This window comes from Pseudonaja textilis, chromosome Z (assembly GCF_049901715.1).
Source record: "Pseudonaja textilis isolate UNSWEBS1 chromosome Z, rPseTex1.2, whole genome shotgun sequence".
NCBI classification, from domain to species: domain Eukaryota; kingdom Metazoa; phylum Chordata; class Lepidosauria; order Squamata; family Elapidae; genus Pseudonaja; species Pseudonaja textilis.
The window spans coordinates 95,996,474-96,013,959 of record NC_142008.1 but is presented as its reverse complement, the minus strand read 5'-3'; the positions used below and the strand labels follow the sequence as shown (position 1 = coordinate 96,013,959).

The following is a 17,486-nucleotide window of genomic DNA, read 5'->3' as shown; positions in this document are numbered from 1 at the left end:
TAAATTGGGACCATTCATTTGCATTAATTATAGCAGGTGTATCTCTCTCTATCTCCCCCTCCTTCCCTGCACCCCTCTCACTTGTACCAATCTTTCTCCTTTATATTCCATATCTATGAAAAAAATCTGGTTTAGGGTTACAATAAGGAAGGGTCATATTTCTATAAGAACTGACACTAATAACTGGACTAATAACATTGCAATGAGTATTGTTATCTTCAGGTTTTGAAAATTTGTTAGAAAACATGCTTTGTTGTCCTTGTTTCCTCCCTTCCCCATTTTGAGAGCGCCCAAAACCTCTTCAGCTGCCTATTTGCTAGGTCTAATCATTTATACTGCTCAGATGAGAAGTATGACAAGCAGAGAATTTTTTCTCCCAGCCTCTTATTCTTTATTACTTGCTTAGTAGAGAAACACAACTAAGATGTTTCAGAGTTTGGTCCTGAGCTCTTTGGTCCTCTTAGCATATCATCTTGGCAAATCTCTAGAAATAAAGCCACATTGTTAGCATAATATATATGCTAACAAAGATCTCTGTTATTCAACATCATTGTTCCCATTATCAACTGTTCTTGTTATTGCTAGCTAACCTTAGTATTATGAGGAATAACCTATTGTATACTTCCAGTTGTCATCTCCATGAAAGATTATCTACACCAGGGGTGTCAAACTTAAGGCCCAGGGGCCAGAGCCTGCCTGCAGGGTGCTTAGATTTGGCCCATGAGGCTGCCCTGGAAATAGTGAAGAATTGGTCCATGGTGCCTTTGCTAGCAAAAACGGAGCTCAGGAGGGCCATTGTGTCCCACTCAAGCTCCATTTTTGCTGGCAGAGGGTTGCAGGAGGCCATTGCAGCTAAAAATGGCACTTGGGAGCCCATTTTCACTGGCAGAGTGCTCGGGCCAGCACAGGAGTCCCCCAACACAAGTGATGATGACCATGTCTACCCTGGCCTCCCAAGGTAAAACAACCCTGATGCGGCCTTCAATGAAATCGAGTTTGACACCCCTGATCTACACCCATAGAGAGTGAAGCTGACCACACACTTGCCACAAAACCAAGAGAAAATAGTAGCTTCTCTGCTACTAATAGTGTGTATTCAGCCATGTTGCTGGGGTTAGAATGCAGTACTGCAGGGCTAACTCACTGCTCACTCCAGAAGTTTGATTCTGAGAGGCTCAAGGTTGCTCAGCTTTCCATCCTTTTGAGGTTGGTAAAATGAGAACCCAGATTGTTGGGGGCAATATGCTGACTCTCTAAACCACTTAGAGAGGGCCTGTGAAGTGGTATGTAAGTGGTATATAAGTGGTATATAAAGCCCTGTGAAGTGGTATATAAGTCTAAGTGCTTTTGCTATTGCTATCCTTATCAAAGTTGCTAGGTTTAAGAAACACTGCATTCACCCAATAATAACGTTCCTATAAAAACAAGTTTCTATCCCTTAGGGCTTCTTTAAAAAGGCTTAGGCATGCATAGAAAATTGTGGATGGTTCTCAGATGTGGTTCAGAAAAAGCAGAATGGGCAGCGAAATAGCAGTGTGTTGCATAATGCTCAGTGCAAACTAGATTTCCTTTGTCTAAGATTTTTCTATCAGTACCACCATCACCATCTAGGAGTAAAATTAGCAACAATAATGTACTAAATAAATAAAAAGGTAAAGGTTTCACTGTCCATTTGGTCTGACTCTAGAGTCTAGGGTACAGTCAAAGGTGGTATTTAGCAGGTTCTGACCAGTTCTGGAGAACCGGTAGTGAAAATTTTGAATAGTTTGGAGAACCGCAAATACCACGTCTGACTGTCCCCTGTCCCCATCTATTCTCTGCCTCCTGAGTCCCAGCTGATTGACTGGGTCTTCTTTGGTTGCCCTTCTTTGGTTGGCGCTGGAAAGCAGGTTAGTGGGGTGGGGAGGGAATAGAGATTTTACAGTATCCTTCCCTTGCCACGCCCACCAAGCCACACCTCCAGAACCAGCAGTAAAAAAAATTGAATCCCACCACTGGGTGCAGTGCTCATCTACATTTCTTGGCTGAGGGAGACAGAGTTGTCAGAAGACATTTTTGGTGATCATTTTGGCCAGCATGATTATATGCCAAAGGTGCATGGAGGTGCTGTTTGCATGTTTTCAAACTGCTACAGTAGACGAGCAAGAGCCAGGACAGGAACACAAGCCCCCCTCTCCTTAAGCTCTGTTCTATTCTAATTCTAATTCTTGCAAGTCACTATTAGCTCCAGCTGACAAGCTGAGCATCCTTAAAGGCTGATCCATTGTGCCCTCCTGCTACATAAGTAGCATTTTGCTATCTTTGTTAAAGCATTACGATACAGTTAAAGGAATACCATCTAGTTAGAGTTTTTTTTAAAAAAAGAACAGAGTCTAAAACCTTGCTTAAAGGGAGGCATCCTAGAAGAATAAAAATGTAACTGTATAAGCATACTGAGGTTTATAAAGCCAGCTTTGCTGTATTTTCTTATTAACCTTGGATAGAAGTACTAAACTGATAAAGGAGAATATTTAGAGATATTAAACCTTTTCAGTTCGGTGCAGATAGCACAGATAATAATAAATATTCCTCACCATGCTTTCAACTTTTACGAATGTGGTCCAGAATGCCCCATTACCTTGCCAAAGCAAGTTTGGACTTTTCTTTTACTGTTTTCATTTTTGAATCAAGAAAGCAGCTTTTCTTGATCTGTAGCTCCATCTGCTGTTTCAGCCCGATCTTTCTCACCACTATGAATTTTTCTTCAGAAGAAAAGTTGTCATTGGAGCATGAAAGTCAAACATAACTGCCTCTGATCTGGGGAATCCAGGTGTATAGGAATAGGTTCCAGACTTCAAAGCCAATGAAGCCAGTTGCCATCCTGTAGGATGGTAGATATAATCCACAAATCTAGGAACTATACATTGTTATGGTAAAGCTCACTGAAAAGGGATATAACAAGCAATTCTGCTATAATAAGAGGCAACTAACCAACTGTATGCATGCTAAAATGTATTTTGCTTGGTTTGCATTTTGCTCCGTATGTTGCATGAATCCATCCAGTGTTTGCTTTAGGATGAAAACCAATAATGAAGACAGATAATGATGATAGTCTATCATCATAGCTTTGCATATTTGTTCATTATCTTTTTTCAAAGTATAACTTTTTACTGAACATTTTTGTTATCATGACAACATACAAAAAGAAAGAACATTTTGTCCTCAAAAATGAATATTTTGCTTTAAGAAAATGTGCAATTTATATAATAGCAGGATTATATGCATTACATCAGTTCAGAAAAAAAGCCAACTAGATCTAAAAAAAAGAACAGAAAAGAGAATCAGAAGTATCATTGGTCTCTCTGAAAAAACTTTTAAACTTATTTCACAGTGTCACATGGGCAAGTTTAGCTTTAAATTTCAGCTAATGATTACGCACAGGACACTAATTTTAAATCCCACCAGTTCATTTATGTTAGGTTTACCATGTTTTCTGAGATACTAGTGAGATTATCATGTCTTTAACCCATACATTCTATGAATTCACTTAATTATCCAGCACTCGGATTAAAGATATTGGCAAATATAGGGAAATAAAAACACTACCTTGCAAACATTCTGAGGTTTATAATCAAGCAATGTCATTTGAACACTGGGTCTATCCCCCAAGCATGCAATTCAGTAATGAGACAAGTAAGGTCCTACACATCAGCAAGAAAAATCAAATGCACAGGTATAGAATGGGTGGTTCCTGGCTCACCATAGTAGCTGTGAGAGGGATCTAGGTGTCCTACTAGACCACTTAAGTATGAGCCAGCAGTGTGCTGCATCTGCCAACAAAGTAAATGCAGTCCTGGGTTGTATCAACAGAGGGATAGTTTCACAATCATGTGAAGTAACAGTACCACTTTAAATTGCAGGGGTAAGACCAGACTTGGAATACTGCATCAAGTTCTGGTCACCACAATACAAAAATGTCTAAAGACCAGTGGTAGGATTCAATTTTTTTCTGTGGGTATGGTTTAGTGGATGTGGCAGGGGAAGGATACTATAAACTCTCCGGTCTGAGGTGGTATTTGCCAGTTTTCCAAACTATTCAAAATTTCAGCTACCGGTTCTCCAGAATTGGTCAGAACTTTTTGAATACCAACTCTAGAAACAGTGCAGAGAAGAGCAACAAAGATGACAAGGGATCTGGAAGATAGGCCATATGATGAACAATTGAGGGAATTTAAGTATGCAAAGTTTAACTAGGGGCGATATGATAGCCGTCTTCCAGTACTTGAGGGTTGTCACAGAGAAGATGCAGTTGACCTACTCTCCAAAGCACTTGAGGACAGAAAAAGAAGTATCAGATTATTAAACAGAGATCCAACCAAGAACTATGGAGAAATTTCCTGACAAAGAGAACAACTAATTAGTGGAATGGGTTGCCTCCAGAACTGGGTGCTCAATCACTGTAGATTTTCAAAAAGGCAGATGAGATATCCATTTGTCTGGAATGATAAAGGATCTCCTGCTTGAGCAGGCGGTTGGACTAGAATATTTCCAAACTCCCTTCTAACCCTATTATTCTATGCTTTATGTATTTCTTTGCTTTTCTTCCAACTGTGGGGGGGCTTCTAAGGTTAGCAATATTGGGTTCCTGCTTTTTTAAACCAACTCTTCCTTTCAAACAATCAATAAAAGATGAAGAAATTCTGACTGCATTACAACAGCTGCTAATCACAACTACACATTATTGGTTATTACAGCATCAATGCACCAATAAAAATGGGTTCTTTTGCTTCTTTTGTCCAGTTTCTCCTTCACTTGTGCCTTTATTGACAGTTAACTCACAGAAGAATACAACCATACAAATATATTTAAGAACATGGATTCTTTGTAATAAAAGTTCCACCAGGATCATATTTAAGCATAAATTATATTGGATTGTTCATTTTTATGCTTGTTTCTCCATTTCTTCAACCTAAGATTATTTTACAGTAACACAACACAAATTCTGATTCTACTCTTCATCATAGATATATATAGATCCCTTTTGTTAGTTATTTCACAGATCAGAAGAGTTATACAAAACACTAAAATCTACCCAGAATCTATGGGAAATCATATGACTATATATTCTTTCATTCAAGTCATAAGACTTATATTGTACGTTTCCTCTAAAAGCTTAAGGCTCTCTCTCTGTGTGTGTAGGTAGATTGATAGATTAGATAGATAGATAGGAAATAGATAAAAATTTGTATGTATTTTCAGACCTACCTTTGCTGCCTGAAAAACATGAACAAATGAAAAGTTCATTTCCCAGGATCATCCATCTAGACAAAATTCCACGGAATTGAAGTCATTTTAGACAATTTGAAATTTCATGAATAGACTCAAGAAAAGGCCTGAAGCTACATGACAATCCTAACAAACACATCATGTGAGATTAAATTCAGACACATTCTCTAGAGTTATGGGCTGGATTTTAAATGGAAAGCCCAAGTGAGATATCTTTGATTTTAGCTTAGTGTAAATATACAGTATTAACCCAGATATTATAGATTCTAAAGCCATGGATTGTAGCATAATTTGTGAATCCAATCAATTGTAGTTTATTCAATATTGTTAAACAAATTATAGTTTAGTTTAATTTTCTTAAATTGAATCTACTTCTTTTAAAGATATATCATATTTTGACAGACTTCCACTCAGATTCAGATTACTTGAAAATTCAAAATAAGCCTTTCAAGGTGAATCAGTCCCACTTGTATCACTCCCAACAATTATAAGCCCAAGCAGCAACTAAAAGGATTTCATTATAATAATCCCAAGTGGTCTCTCTCAACCAAATTCACAGTTTCAGTTTGTTACTCCATTCCTTACTGTAAGCTCTTCCTCAAAATTGATGAGTCCCAGCAGGATTAGGATTGGAGTCAAACAGAATTGTGGGATAGTTCTTCAAGGGAGACATCTTAAACTAAATACTTTATCCAAAGTGAAGCAGGAAGAAATGTCAGAGGGATATTGCAAATTGCAAGATAACTAGACAGGCAGAAAAATATGTATTAACCCAAATAAGAACAAACTAATGTTCGTCAAAGCCAAGAAACTCAGTGATATGGGAGATCATTCACATATTTTGAAAGCTTAAAAGCACAGTCATAGACAGGGTAGAAGTAAATGAAGTTGGGGTTCTGAAAGACGGAATTTAATCATTTCTTCCAACCCCACTTTCTAATAAATTGTCCCCAACTCGATATTTTCCAATCAGAAGAATTTTCATAAAATCTCCCACGTGGTGTTTGCATGTTTGTCCAATTATAAATAATTAAAACATTGTATGGTTGGCAGGGAATATTCTTGAAAATAACAAGGGAAGGCTTGTGGAACTTGTGGAAACAAACAAAACAAATGAGCAATGTGATTCTGATCTAATTTAATCTATTCCCTTCATGCTCCACTGTCTTTTTTTTTTCTTTTCCCTTAAATATAAGGAAGGCAGAAATGGGGCAAATGAGGCAAAATAGTTTAAAAATCACAGCATATCTCTTCTTTCACCCTGAAGTACAACATAGAGATGTGTTAATGTCAATCCATGTCAACCTTTTGCAGTAGCCCAGAGAAGAAACCAACAACATGAATATTAATATCACCTTTATTGTATGGTTACAGTGAAAGAATATTGCAAATCTGAAAGCATTGCTCCCTCCCTTGTCTTTCCAAGCTAGAGAACTACTGGGGATCTCTTTTGAGACACTTCTTCAACCCTTGTTTCTTCTTCTTTTTCTAATATCTCTTGTCTGACTGTTACTTAGGGTGCAGCAGCTCTTCCTCTTCTCTTACAAGGTTTTTCTGAAAGTCCATTACCACGCATACATTAGGAGATTCATACTTTGAATAATGAAAGATCTTGAGAGTCCCAACTTATGTAATATTGAGAAGAACTCTTGAGATCTTAACAAACCACTCAAATGTATGATATTCATCCACTTGCTATCTGAAAATCAAACAGCAGTTTGAGTCTTGTAACTCACAAAGATTAGAATTGTCCTTTAACAAAAGATACTTATCGAGATGTTTTAAAATTCTACCATATTTTCTGGGATTGATATTTGGATTTGAAAACATGTTCTCACATTGATCTTAACATCGGATGATGCTCAGTCCTAATATGTGCACACCCATAACAACTTGCTCTGATGGCTATATATTATTTTCAATATTATAGACACTTTGTCACTCAAACCAGTCGTTAGGCAACATGAGCAGAAAAGTGCTATTGCACTATTATTTTTGAAAGCTTTCCAACTATATCACCACTGTGGAAATAGAATTAGATATCCCTGAGATCAAATCCAGAACATTTTTCTTATATTCTGAGGTATTCAATTGGTTTCCAGGAGGTTAAGGTCACTTTGAATGCCTTATATCTTAAAAAAAATGTCTTCTTTACCAATTTTTTAAAAAACAAATAAAGTGCCATGTGCTCCAATTAAGCCTAACAAATAATAATGTAAATAGAACACTAAAGAGTAGCAAACCATCCATTTTAAAAACATTAGTATTCTGTTATCCATATATGTTTATTCATTTGCCAAACTCACTCATTATTATTTATAATTATTAGCTAGGACACCACAATGCTATTGCAGAGAAGTAGTTAGGCTGCTAATTTGCCAGCTCTGTTGTAGAACATGCTTGTGTGCTTCCCAAGGTGTGCCAGAGGAGGGCGAACTGACTTTGCACCAGAAAAAAAGATAGGCAGCTTTTTCTGCAGCAGCATCCTAGATCCCCTCCCTTCCTGGAGCTGTCCTGTAAATGGGCCCTGCAACTGGGAAGGTTCAGAGCCAGCAGGAATCTAACTGACTGCACAGAGCACAAATTCCCCTTCCCACCAAAGTACTATTTATTTATCTATTTGCATAGAACTTGCTTTCGAACTATTAGGTAGAAAGCAGCTGAGGCAAGGGATGAGAGCTCACCCTGACACACAATGCTAGAATTCAAACCTTCAGGCCATCTTCAGTTTCAGGTTATTCAGCCATCGTGCATCTACATGCACTCATAAGCCTTATGAAGGCAGTATAAGCAGCCCTTTGGATGGCGTGTGCTGTAACTTTACACAGCAATTGTCCCACTCTTTCTTCCATCATTTTAATGGTTTTCTCCATCTTCAAAAAAGCAAAACAAAACTCCTTCTACACTGAATTTCTGCAATGGTCTCAGAATACACATTGATTAAAGCTATGTGTACATGAAGGTCATTATAGAAATAATGTGTACAATTTTGTTACAGATAAATTTTGTTCCTAATCTCTTAAATAGAATGTTTATACTTGAATCCAAATGTCAGTGATTTTATTTATATTTATTTGTTACATTTCTATCTTCAAGAGCTCTAGCCAGCTTACCTGGGGATCTCCCTTTATTTTGTTCCCATAAAGGTAACTCTGTGAGGTAGATTGACCTACGAGAGAGCAAGTAGCCCAAAGTGACCCTATGCATTTTTAAGTCTGAAGGCAAAAGAGAAAATAATTCTCTCACATCTTACTTTAAATTACAATACCACACTGATTCTGTTTTAGATCTTTTATGACTGTTTCAAAAAGATAGCAGGTTCATTTAATCATCCTTTTATGTATTTTGGGTTTTTTAAGTGACTAATTTTTGGTAGGGCATATATTAAACATTGCTCTAGATTGTTTTCTGATTGTCAAAAACAATCAGAATCATGTCCTACAGATCAAGAGTTCAATAAGTCCTTTAATAGAACAGATAGAGTAAAACACAGATCATCCACTTTTGAATAACCCATTCAGTTAGAGTCACCATCTGATTTATAGACTACGTCAACTTTCCTTAACCTATTGTTGCAATTCCCAAGATTTTTAGAAATTGAAATCATTTTATCTGAATAATGTCCAGATTGCAAAAAGCTGGTTTAAAGGATAACTCTTTTATGGCTTCATCTGGATCTCACCCAAATAAGAATTTGAGCTTCAGAAATGACCGTATTTTTTTTAAGTGTACAAACAGAAATGGAACCACAAGGTAGTCAGGTCCAAATACCTTTTAAAATAATCAATGGGCCACAGTTAATTCGATGGAACAATAGGAAAGGTAAATTCAATTGACAAACTGCATTGCTCTCTCCATGGTCCTATCGATCTTTTCCTTGACTATACCAACCTTTCTGACTCAACAGACTAGTTGTGGTAGAGGCAGCAGCAGTGGGGAAAGAGGGTTTCATGCATGCACCCGCTTTTTGCGTATCCTGCTTCTCAACAGGTCATGGACCTGTACTGGTCTGTGGATCTATTATACCAAAGCTCATTGTATTTGAGCCTATTTCCTTATGGCTCCCTGCTGAGCCAGGGCAGTTGGCACTGGACTTGGATAGATAGGAAGGCAGACTTAGGTGGGTTTCCTAGCTTTCCATAGCCTGTTAATCTTCAACCAGAATTTTTTTTTCTCTAAAATACAATCAAACTATAAGCCATAGAACATAAGCAACTAGGGAAGTAACTCTGAGATTGTTAGAAGAGCAAAGCAAGCTGTAGAGCTATCTTGAAAAACAAATTATTCCCAAACATAAATCTTGTAAATCAGTTGTAAATCTTGTCCAAAAGTGTGTGTGAATCCGGAACAGAATCATCTTGAAATTTTACATTTCAGTATTTGGAATTTAGTTTCAAATTTATGATAATCTATTGAGCTAAAGGATTACCTCTGCAGTTCTGACTAAAAATCCAATTTTTCTTTAAGCCAATTTGTTCTTGGCCAATGGTGAGAAAAAATAATTTGCAACTATTAGCAAAGGTATAACAATAATGTGATTAAAAACCAAACAGATAATAATTATGGAACATAAAATGTTCCAAATAAAGACTAAAATGAGGAAATGAAAACTGGTAAAAATTCTAAAATATAGCTAATACTTACAGTTTGAAAATTTTTGAAATAATTAGTTTCAGTAATTTCTTCAAAGAAAAAATCTGGGAAATCATAACTTCATGAAAGTACTTCAAAATTATTATATATTGACAATGCCTTCATTAAATTATAATATATATTCTCAAGAATACCCTAATCTGAAATATACTTAAATCTGTAATAGTTAGTCCTCAACTTACAATCACAATTGAGATGAAAATTTATGTTAACAAGTAAAAAATTAGTTAAGTGAATGTTATCCTATTTTATGACTTTTCTTGCCATAAGTGAATCACTGCAGTTGTTAAATTAATGCCACAATTGTTAAGTGAATCTGATTTCCCCATTGACTTTGCTTGTCAGAAAAATGCAAAATCACATGACATTGCAACTGTCATGACCCTGGGACATTGCAACCATCATAAAAGTGAGCCAGTTGTCAAGCATCCAAATGTATCAGATGACCATGAGGATGCTTCAACAGTCATAAGTGTGAAAAATGGTCTTAAGTCATTCTTTTTCATTTTTTGCTGTTTTAATTTCAAAAGGTCACTAAATGAACTGTTGTAAGTTGAGGACTACCTGTATATAGATAACTTGTGGAAATGAAGCAACTGGAACCTTAATCATTGGGTAAAAAAATTAATTTCACATCATTGTCAGAAACACATCTTGCATGCTGCTTACATGCTGCTTAGGGAGTTCAGGGAACTGAGGTCCACACAATTTAAAATTGTTGAGATTGAGATTGACTAGTCTGGGAAAACATTTGCAAATCTGTCAGGACTGGATTAAGTCCTATCGTTGTCAAGAGAAAAGTAATGTTGTGATAGAGAAAAGCTGCTCTTACCTGATCCCGGATCCTGTCCTGTTGTCCTCGAATTGCTAAGGCATGCTGTGGGTATTTGTTCTTTAAGTGGTCCATGAATGCATCCCTCTTGCGTTCCATCTCAGACTTCTGGAGCCCTGTAAGGGCTTCTAGACTCTGGGCAGCAATGACAGTATGACGACGTTCTGAGGTGTGCACCAACCCTACGTTGGAGAAGCGTCGTGTGCCGTTGCCCAGGGTGCGATATTCCCGTGGATATTCTGCATCATCTGCTGAGATCATGTGGGCGCTAGTCCTCTCAGGATCTACGCAAATTTTGGAGGAGGGAAGGAAAGCGGAGAGGGAGTCAGGGCATATTTCCCCTTATCTCAAGAGTAAAGAAAAGGAATCAGGAATGCTTGATGGGAGAAATTTAGTAAGGGTAAGAAGAAGAAAAATCAATCATGGGCTTAAATCGGGTTTCCATTATATTAAATCCTCCCTCCCTATCCTAGATAGGGCAAGTCAGAAAGAGTGCCAACCAGCTGCTCACATGAATTTCATTTTGGTAAGTAACCAACTATCTCACCCATGGAATGAAACATTTGATTTTGCATTCTCATTCCAGGAGGTAGGCAGCTTCTGCACAAAGTCACATGCATTTCTGACTTTTAAAGCCATAGGTAGATTTTTAGGTTTTATTCAGAGTTTAGTTTTGAGCCGAAATAGGTTAGAAATTGAGGAACAAGGAGTTTATTCCTGTCACTTTTGACTCAGGAAATTTTCAGGAAATTTCTAGGGTGAAAGGGAGAAAATGTTTGTGGGAATTGGGCAGAAAAGGCCGTCATCCTTGAAAAAGACGAGACAATAACGACAAGACAAGTACTGGGGGGGTCACAAAGACATCAGAACTGCTCCAAAGGAGCTAAAATTAAAACATAAATGGTCAAAAGACCTTAATAGAGGATGACGGCCCAAGTACCCCTTCTGTGCAGAAGAGGTAGCAAGAGGGCAAAGACAGACAAATATTCTGAAACAGCAAATACAGAAAGAAAAAAACTGAAATAAAACAAAATGCAGATTACTTATAGGAGAGGAGGTTGTAAGGAGTAATTACACTGAAGTAAAGAAATACATAATTTCTTAAAACAGGAACATCTGCTTCCTCAAAGGGAATAGTTATTCAGCTCTTACGAGAGCAGAGCTAGGCAAACAATCATACTTCTATCCCAAATATATTTACTCATACCAATGGGATGGGGGGGGGGGAACCATAAGTCTCATAAGCTACCCAGATATAAAGAATTATGTCACCCATCACCTCAAATCCCCCACTGAAATAAACAGTATCTGTAATGATAGTAGCAATATAAAAAGATATTGGAGATTTGTAGATAGATTCTTGCTTTAGCGACAATGCTATAATGTGGGGAAAGGCAAAAGTAAACCATGATTGTATTTTACAAAGAAAACCATCCAGATTAAAAAGAGAGAGCTTGCGAGAGAAAGTGATTGATGACATTGTGCTGACTAATGGGCCCTCAATGTGAATGGCATTCAATATGATAGTGAGGAAGAGCTGAGGCCTTTCAGAATATTAATAGTATTTATGATGCATCTAGATTAAAGCCTTTGGGAGGTCTAGTTGATACTGGTTCTATGAAATTAAAAAATGTGAAGCAATAGAAATAGATTGTGAACATAAAACATAAGAAAAATGAACATAAGAATAGTTAAGACGGTGAAATATAAAGTGAATTAATTACACTCTTACATCTTAAGCACCAGCAAATTGAACTGAAATCAGACATTTTAGTCAATTCATACTGTTTATTAAGGGCACAAAAAAGCCATTTGCTTACACAGTCAGGAAGGATGTCAAAGACAGGACATGGGCACAATGCAATCAGTCACTAGTAATAACAGTTAAACTTCATTGATAACCTTTTAATATGATGGTTATCTAAGTTGATGATCCAATCAGAGAAGTTGAAGAAGAGATTGACAAGAATATGCAATCAAGATGTATTATTTGAGGGTAAACACTGGAATGACAAGTTGGAAATAGTAAGGAGAAAAACATAGCATGGCCTCAGAAACAGAAATAAAGTAGGGAACGACTTAAGAGTTTCTGCCAAGCCAATTATTTCTTCATTGAGTTTATAACTGATTCAAAGAATATCAAACAAGGAGAAAATTTGCTCAACTTCTGTACACTAGAAGGTAGTCCAGTCATGAAGAACATCCAGATGAACTAATTCTTTTCTTTACCGTTTGAATGAGAAGAATCTAAGAAAGTTGAGTACATTTCTTGCCACCTGACCTTTAAGAAACTAAGGAGGATCATTCTGAGACATTTACCATGCCCATGTTCCTGCTTCAGGCTAAGATGCCTGTTACTGAATTATTATCTTGGAATGTGGCCTTTCCCTGTCTCCCAAGGTCATTTCCACATACCATTACAATCCTTAGATGTTGCCTATTTTCAAAAAACTCTAGTGATAAATAATGATCTTAGATCAGCATTCTAGTCATTGTCAAATCAGAAATAGGGCAAACTATAGAAGAAGGATCAGTAAAGGTTGTAACCAAGCCATACCAGCCAATCTTGAAAACAATCCCGTGGCCGAGATACCATGATAAATTAATCAAAATACCAATAACAAAGAAAATTAGTTTAACAGAGTATGCAGTTTATCACATAATATCCTTAATTTTCTTGCTAGCAAAATAGTGTTTGGGCTTAGAGTTTGGGATTACAGGGAAAGGGAAATACCAGATGATCAGGTTGGTTTTAGAAAAGGCTAAGGAACAAGTGATATTATCGTTGGTGCATGTTAGATACAGTAATTGAGAAAGCCAAGGGATACCAACAAAGAAGTAAATATGGTATATGTTTTACTGATTGTAAAAAGGCCTTTTATTTTGTTAACTGGATCAAGCTGTGTAATATCCATAGGAAAATGAGAATTTCAAAATATCTCACTGGCCTTGGGCAAAACTTGTGAACAGGATAGGAAACTACTGTTTAGGCAGAATGTGGCAAAACAGACTGGCTCTAGTTTGATAACAACTAACTTTACACACACACACATGTAAAGGTTTATTTGAAAAAGATGAGGATACCTCTGTTGTGCTTATGACACTACTCTGATAACTGAAAATGTAAATGGGTCTGGGATTAAATATAAAGAAGACCAGACATATGACAATAGGTATAGCTACCAACCTTAGAACTGACAATGAAAATGGAGTAGGTAACTTCTGCCTTTCTCAGCACAGATAAAGAAATATATCAGGATAGGAAGGAAGGAAGGAAGGAAGGAAGGAAGGAAGGAAGGAAATTTGTGTCATGCAGACTAGGTTCATACAACATGATAATAAACTAAGTTAAAATGGAATTTGATAGCTTGAAGTTCAGAGTTTTGTGGAAATCTTCTATTTTCTTAGAATGTCATGATAACCATCTTTTTGAGACATTGAGGCCAATGTTTTCTTGAGACATTGATCATCAGAATCTGTAAATTTTATCTGGATAGTTGTGAGGCCTTTTCTTCTCTCATCATTTCACCATGTGTATCTAAAAATAATATGCTTATAGAAGAAGACAGAAGTGCATTGCTATTTGTTCAAAGATCTCATCATTTACTGTGTATGCTTAGATATAACATGGCTATGTAAACAAACAAACTATGAAATCACTCTAGTTTAAGATTTATCATGTTATCTGAATCCATGTTATCTGATACACTGTCCCATATATTTGGAACTTCCCTTATGAACATTACATGCCAGGATGGTGACAGAACAAAACAGAGAAGCATATGACATCGAAATCTGTTGATAATGAGTAACTGAAGGGAAAGATCAGTAACCCACAATTTGTATAGCCGTCCCTTAGTGCAAGGATGGGGAACTATGGCCGTTTTATGACTTGTGGACTTCAACTTCCATAATTCCTGAGTGAGCCATGCTGGCTTACAGATTCTGAGAGTTGAAGTCCACAAGTCATAAAGGGGTCATAGTTTCCCACATCTGCCTTAGTGCACAAAACCACTCTTTTTATTAAATAAGGCAGAAAGATTCAATTTCTATGCCCATCACACTTTCACAGAGATGTTAAGTCTAAAGAAATAAGTACATGTGTTAGATTGTGAATAATTAACACCTATTTTTGCAACCTTGGAAAAATGGCTACTAATTATGCCATTCAACTTAACAGAAACCTGAGGAATGTTTCAAAGCAGGTGTCAGTCCACAGGCTAGATCATTTCCCCTAAAAAAATATGACACCCTAGCAGCAGCACTAAATGTTATTCAAAATACAATGAAAAAATATAATCATACTTTAATTGGATAAGAAAGAAACAACTATTCTGGTTGCCAAGAACAACATTTTTCTTCTAGATTTGCTATTATATTTAACAGTGTACTTTTTTTTCTTGAAATCCCTTCCTATTTTAAAAATTAGAACTTTTGTTTATGTGGGTTATATTGATCAATACTTACCATATTAAAAATTAAAAGTGGTGCATTTGCTTCCACTACCACTTCTGATTATTGCTTGATGGGATTTTACCAATGCACTTTTTGAACATAGACTGGCAAATAGTTTTGATTTTGCAGACCCCCCTCAGAGGGTCTTGGGGAGACACTGGGGGTCCTAAGACCACACTTCAGCATTATTTCCCAAGCAGGATTTCCTGACAGCAATAATATTATGACCTCCTTGTAAAGTATATTTCTGCTATGAGGACAGTAATATAGAAAGACAGTGGTCCTCAGGAATATAGAAATTAGTCATACATGTATGGTCTATTTATGTCTTTGGGAATCATGCAGAACAGAAGTTGTGTTCAAGCATCTCCAGCTAGTCTAAGAAACAATAATCTGTTCACACATGTTGCTAGGCTACATATTATTAAATTATTGGCAGATTCAGATATAATACTAAATTTCTGCTTACCAATCTCGATATGCAAAGAGAAGTACTAAAATTTTGGATGCATTTTTTTAAAAAAAAATGGGTGGGAGAATAAGGATAACTATGAGAGAAAATAGCTTCTTAGAACAAAGCTATGTGCAAGAAAAAATGTTGGTTTTAAAGATGGAGAATAAAATTTTGTGGTGTCAATAGCTCTTATTCATTCCCTTAAAATCATTTTTAAAAATCTGAAAGTTGGTCAACATTGCATCACCAATAAAATAATAAATAATCAATCAATCAATAAAATAATAAAATAATTAGTAAAAATAATAATATTGCTGTTGAATTTCAAAGATGTTGGGAAATGATATTGGTCCATGAACCATTCTCCTTGTGCTAATCTTGCCAAGTCCTGATATACATCATACTTTTAACTAATATAGCACTTATATATTTTTGTTCATCATCATTATAGATAATGATTCTTAAGAAATAGTTTCAAACTAGCCGAGGCAATTTTTTTCACTGATTTAATCATAACTTTATTGAGTCGATTTCAGACATTTTCTTACCCAGTTATATAAAAATACACAGAAAAGCAATAGCCAGAATCATTGGTTTCTGATCTGTGTGTTAATCTAGAAAATAATAGTTATATTGATTTATTTAAAAATGCATACTAAACAGAATCCTCCATAACCTCCATTGGCTCAGCCTATGCAAAATGGGATTGCAACTTCAAGAAAGGTAACTGTTAAATTTTTAATTGCTTTAATAACCTGAATAAAAATTTATGAGTTAGTAGCTTTCAAACAAAGCAGTTTCAGCAGTATATGATCTGGTTCCCAGAGAGCACTAAGTGAACAGTTCCCAATGTTTTCTTTAATGTGAACCTCCATATCATCCATGAAAGGTTTGGAAGACATTCATATAGGCCAGGGGTTGGCAGTATTGTGTCTGCAAACACTGTGACCCTTGACTTCAGGTGATGCTTGTAGCCTCCAAATTTTTTTAAAATGCAATGGTTGGAATCATACAAGATTCCTCAAATTGCCAAGATTTTAGGGTTTCTGCCTAAACTTCTAAGAATTTGAATGAAAAGGTTAAAACCTTATCTGATCACTCAAATTTGAAAATATTTAATAGCTGCCTCTTTCTCTCCCTTCCTCTGTCCTCTGTGTGTTTGTACCGAGAACCATTCTAGTATTTTTAATTGTGAGATCACAGGTAGAAATAGTTTTATGGTTATTTGTGTCCTGTGCATCTTGCTATTGTAATTTGCAAAAAAAAAAAGTTATAAATGAGCCATGCCAATTATGGTGTATTCAATTAATCACAGTTAATAAAACCATGATTTAATGTAATATTTGTGCAATAAATGTGTCTATGTACATGTAGTGCAACTAACTATAAATTATAACCATAGATTTGACTAAGCAGATTATTGTAACAATTATTACATCTTCAAATCTATTCAATATATTATTTGTCAGTGGTTTTATATTCTTTGCAAATGTTTGAATGTCACAAAATCCACAAGATCCTATTTCTATCTTGTTGATTTCATCTTCTAAGAATAGCACTAGCTCGGTGTCAAAATAGCCATTTGCAATAATATACACTTTCAAAATATCCACTTGCTCTAATAGAGAACTTCAGCTAGAGCTGCAATAAAGAACCAGTAAGACAAAGGTTCACAAATTGGCAAAAAAAAAAAAAAACACCAATCCTTTTACCTCCACTGTATGGAAATGTGGGGACAGAAGGAAGGGTCAAGCACCTTCCCCAATTTAACAAGGCAGTAAAAATATTGGAGATCTGCTAGACTGCACTGAAGAATAAGAAAGATTG

At 36.2% G+C, this 17,486-nt stretch overlaps 1 protein-coding gene across 13 annotated transcripts in view; it reads right to left on the bottom strand.

The window, feature by feature from the left end:
* The window catches only part of SRCIN1 (SRC kinase signaling inhibitor 1), a 267,852-nt gene that overhangs the window by 142,342 nt on the left and 108,024 nt on the right, over positions 1 to 17,486 (bottom strand). For all 13 annotated transcript variants that reach the window (XM_087916500.1, XM_087916502.1, XM_087916504.1 and 10 more), the window contains exon 2: positions 10,751 to 11,034. In XM_087916500.1, the coding sequence (XP_087772626.1) occupies positions 10,751 to 11,034 (284 nt within the window). The remainder of the gene's footprint in view (positions 1 to 10,750; positions 11,035 to 17,486) is intronic.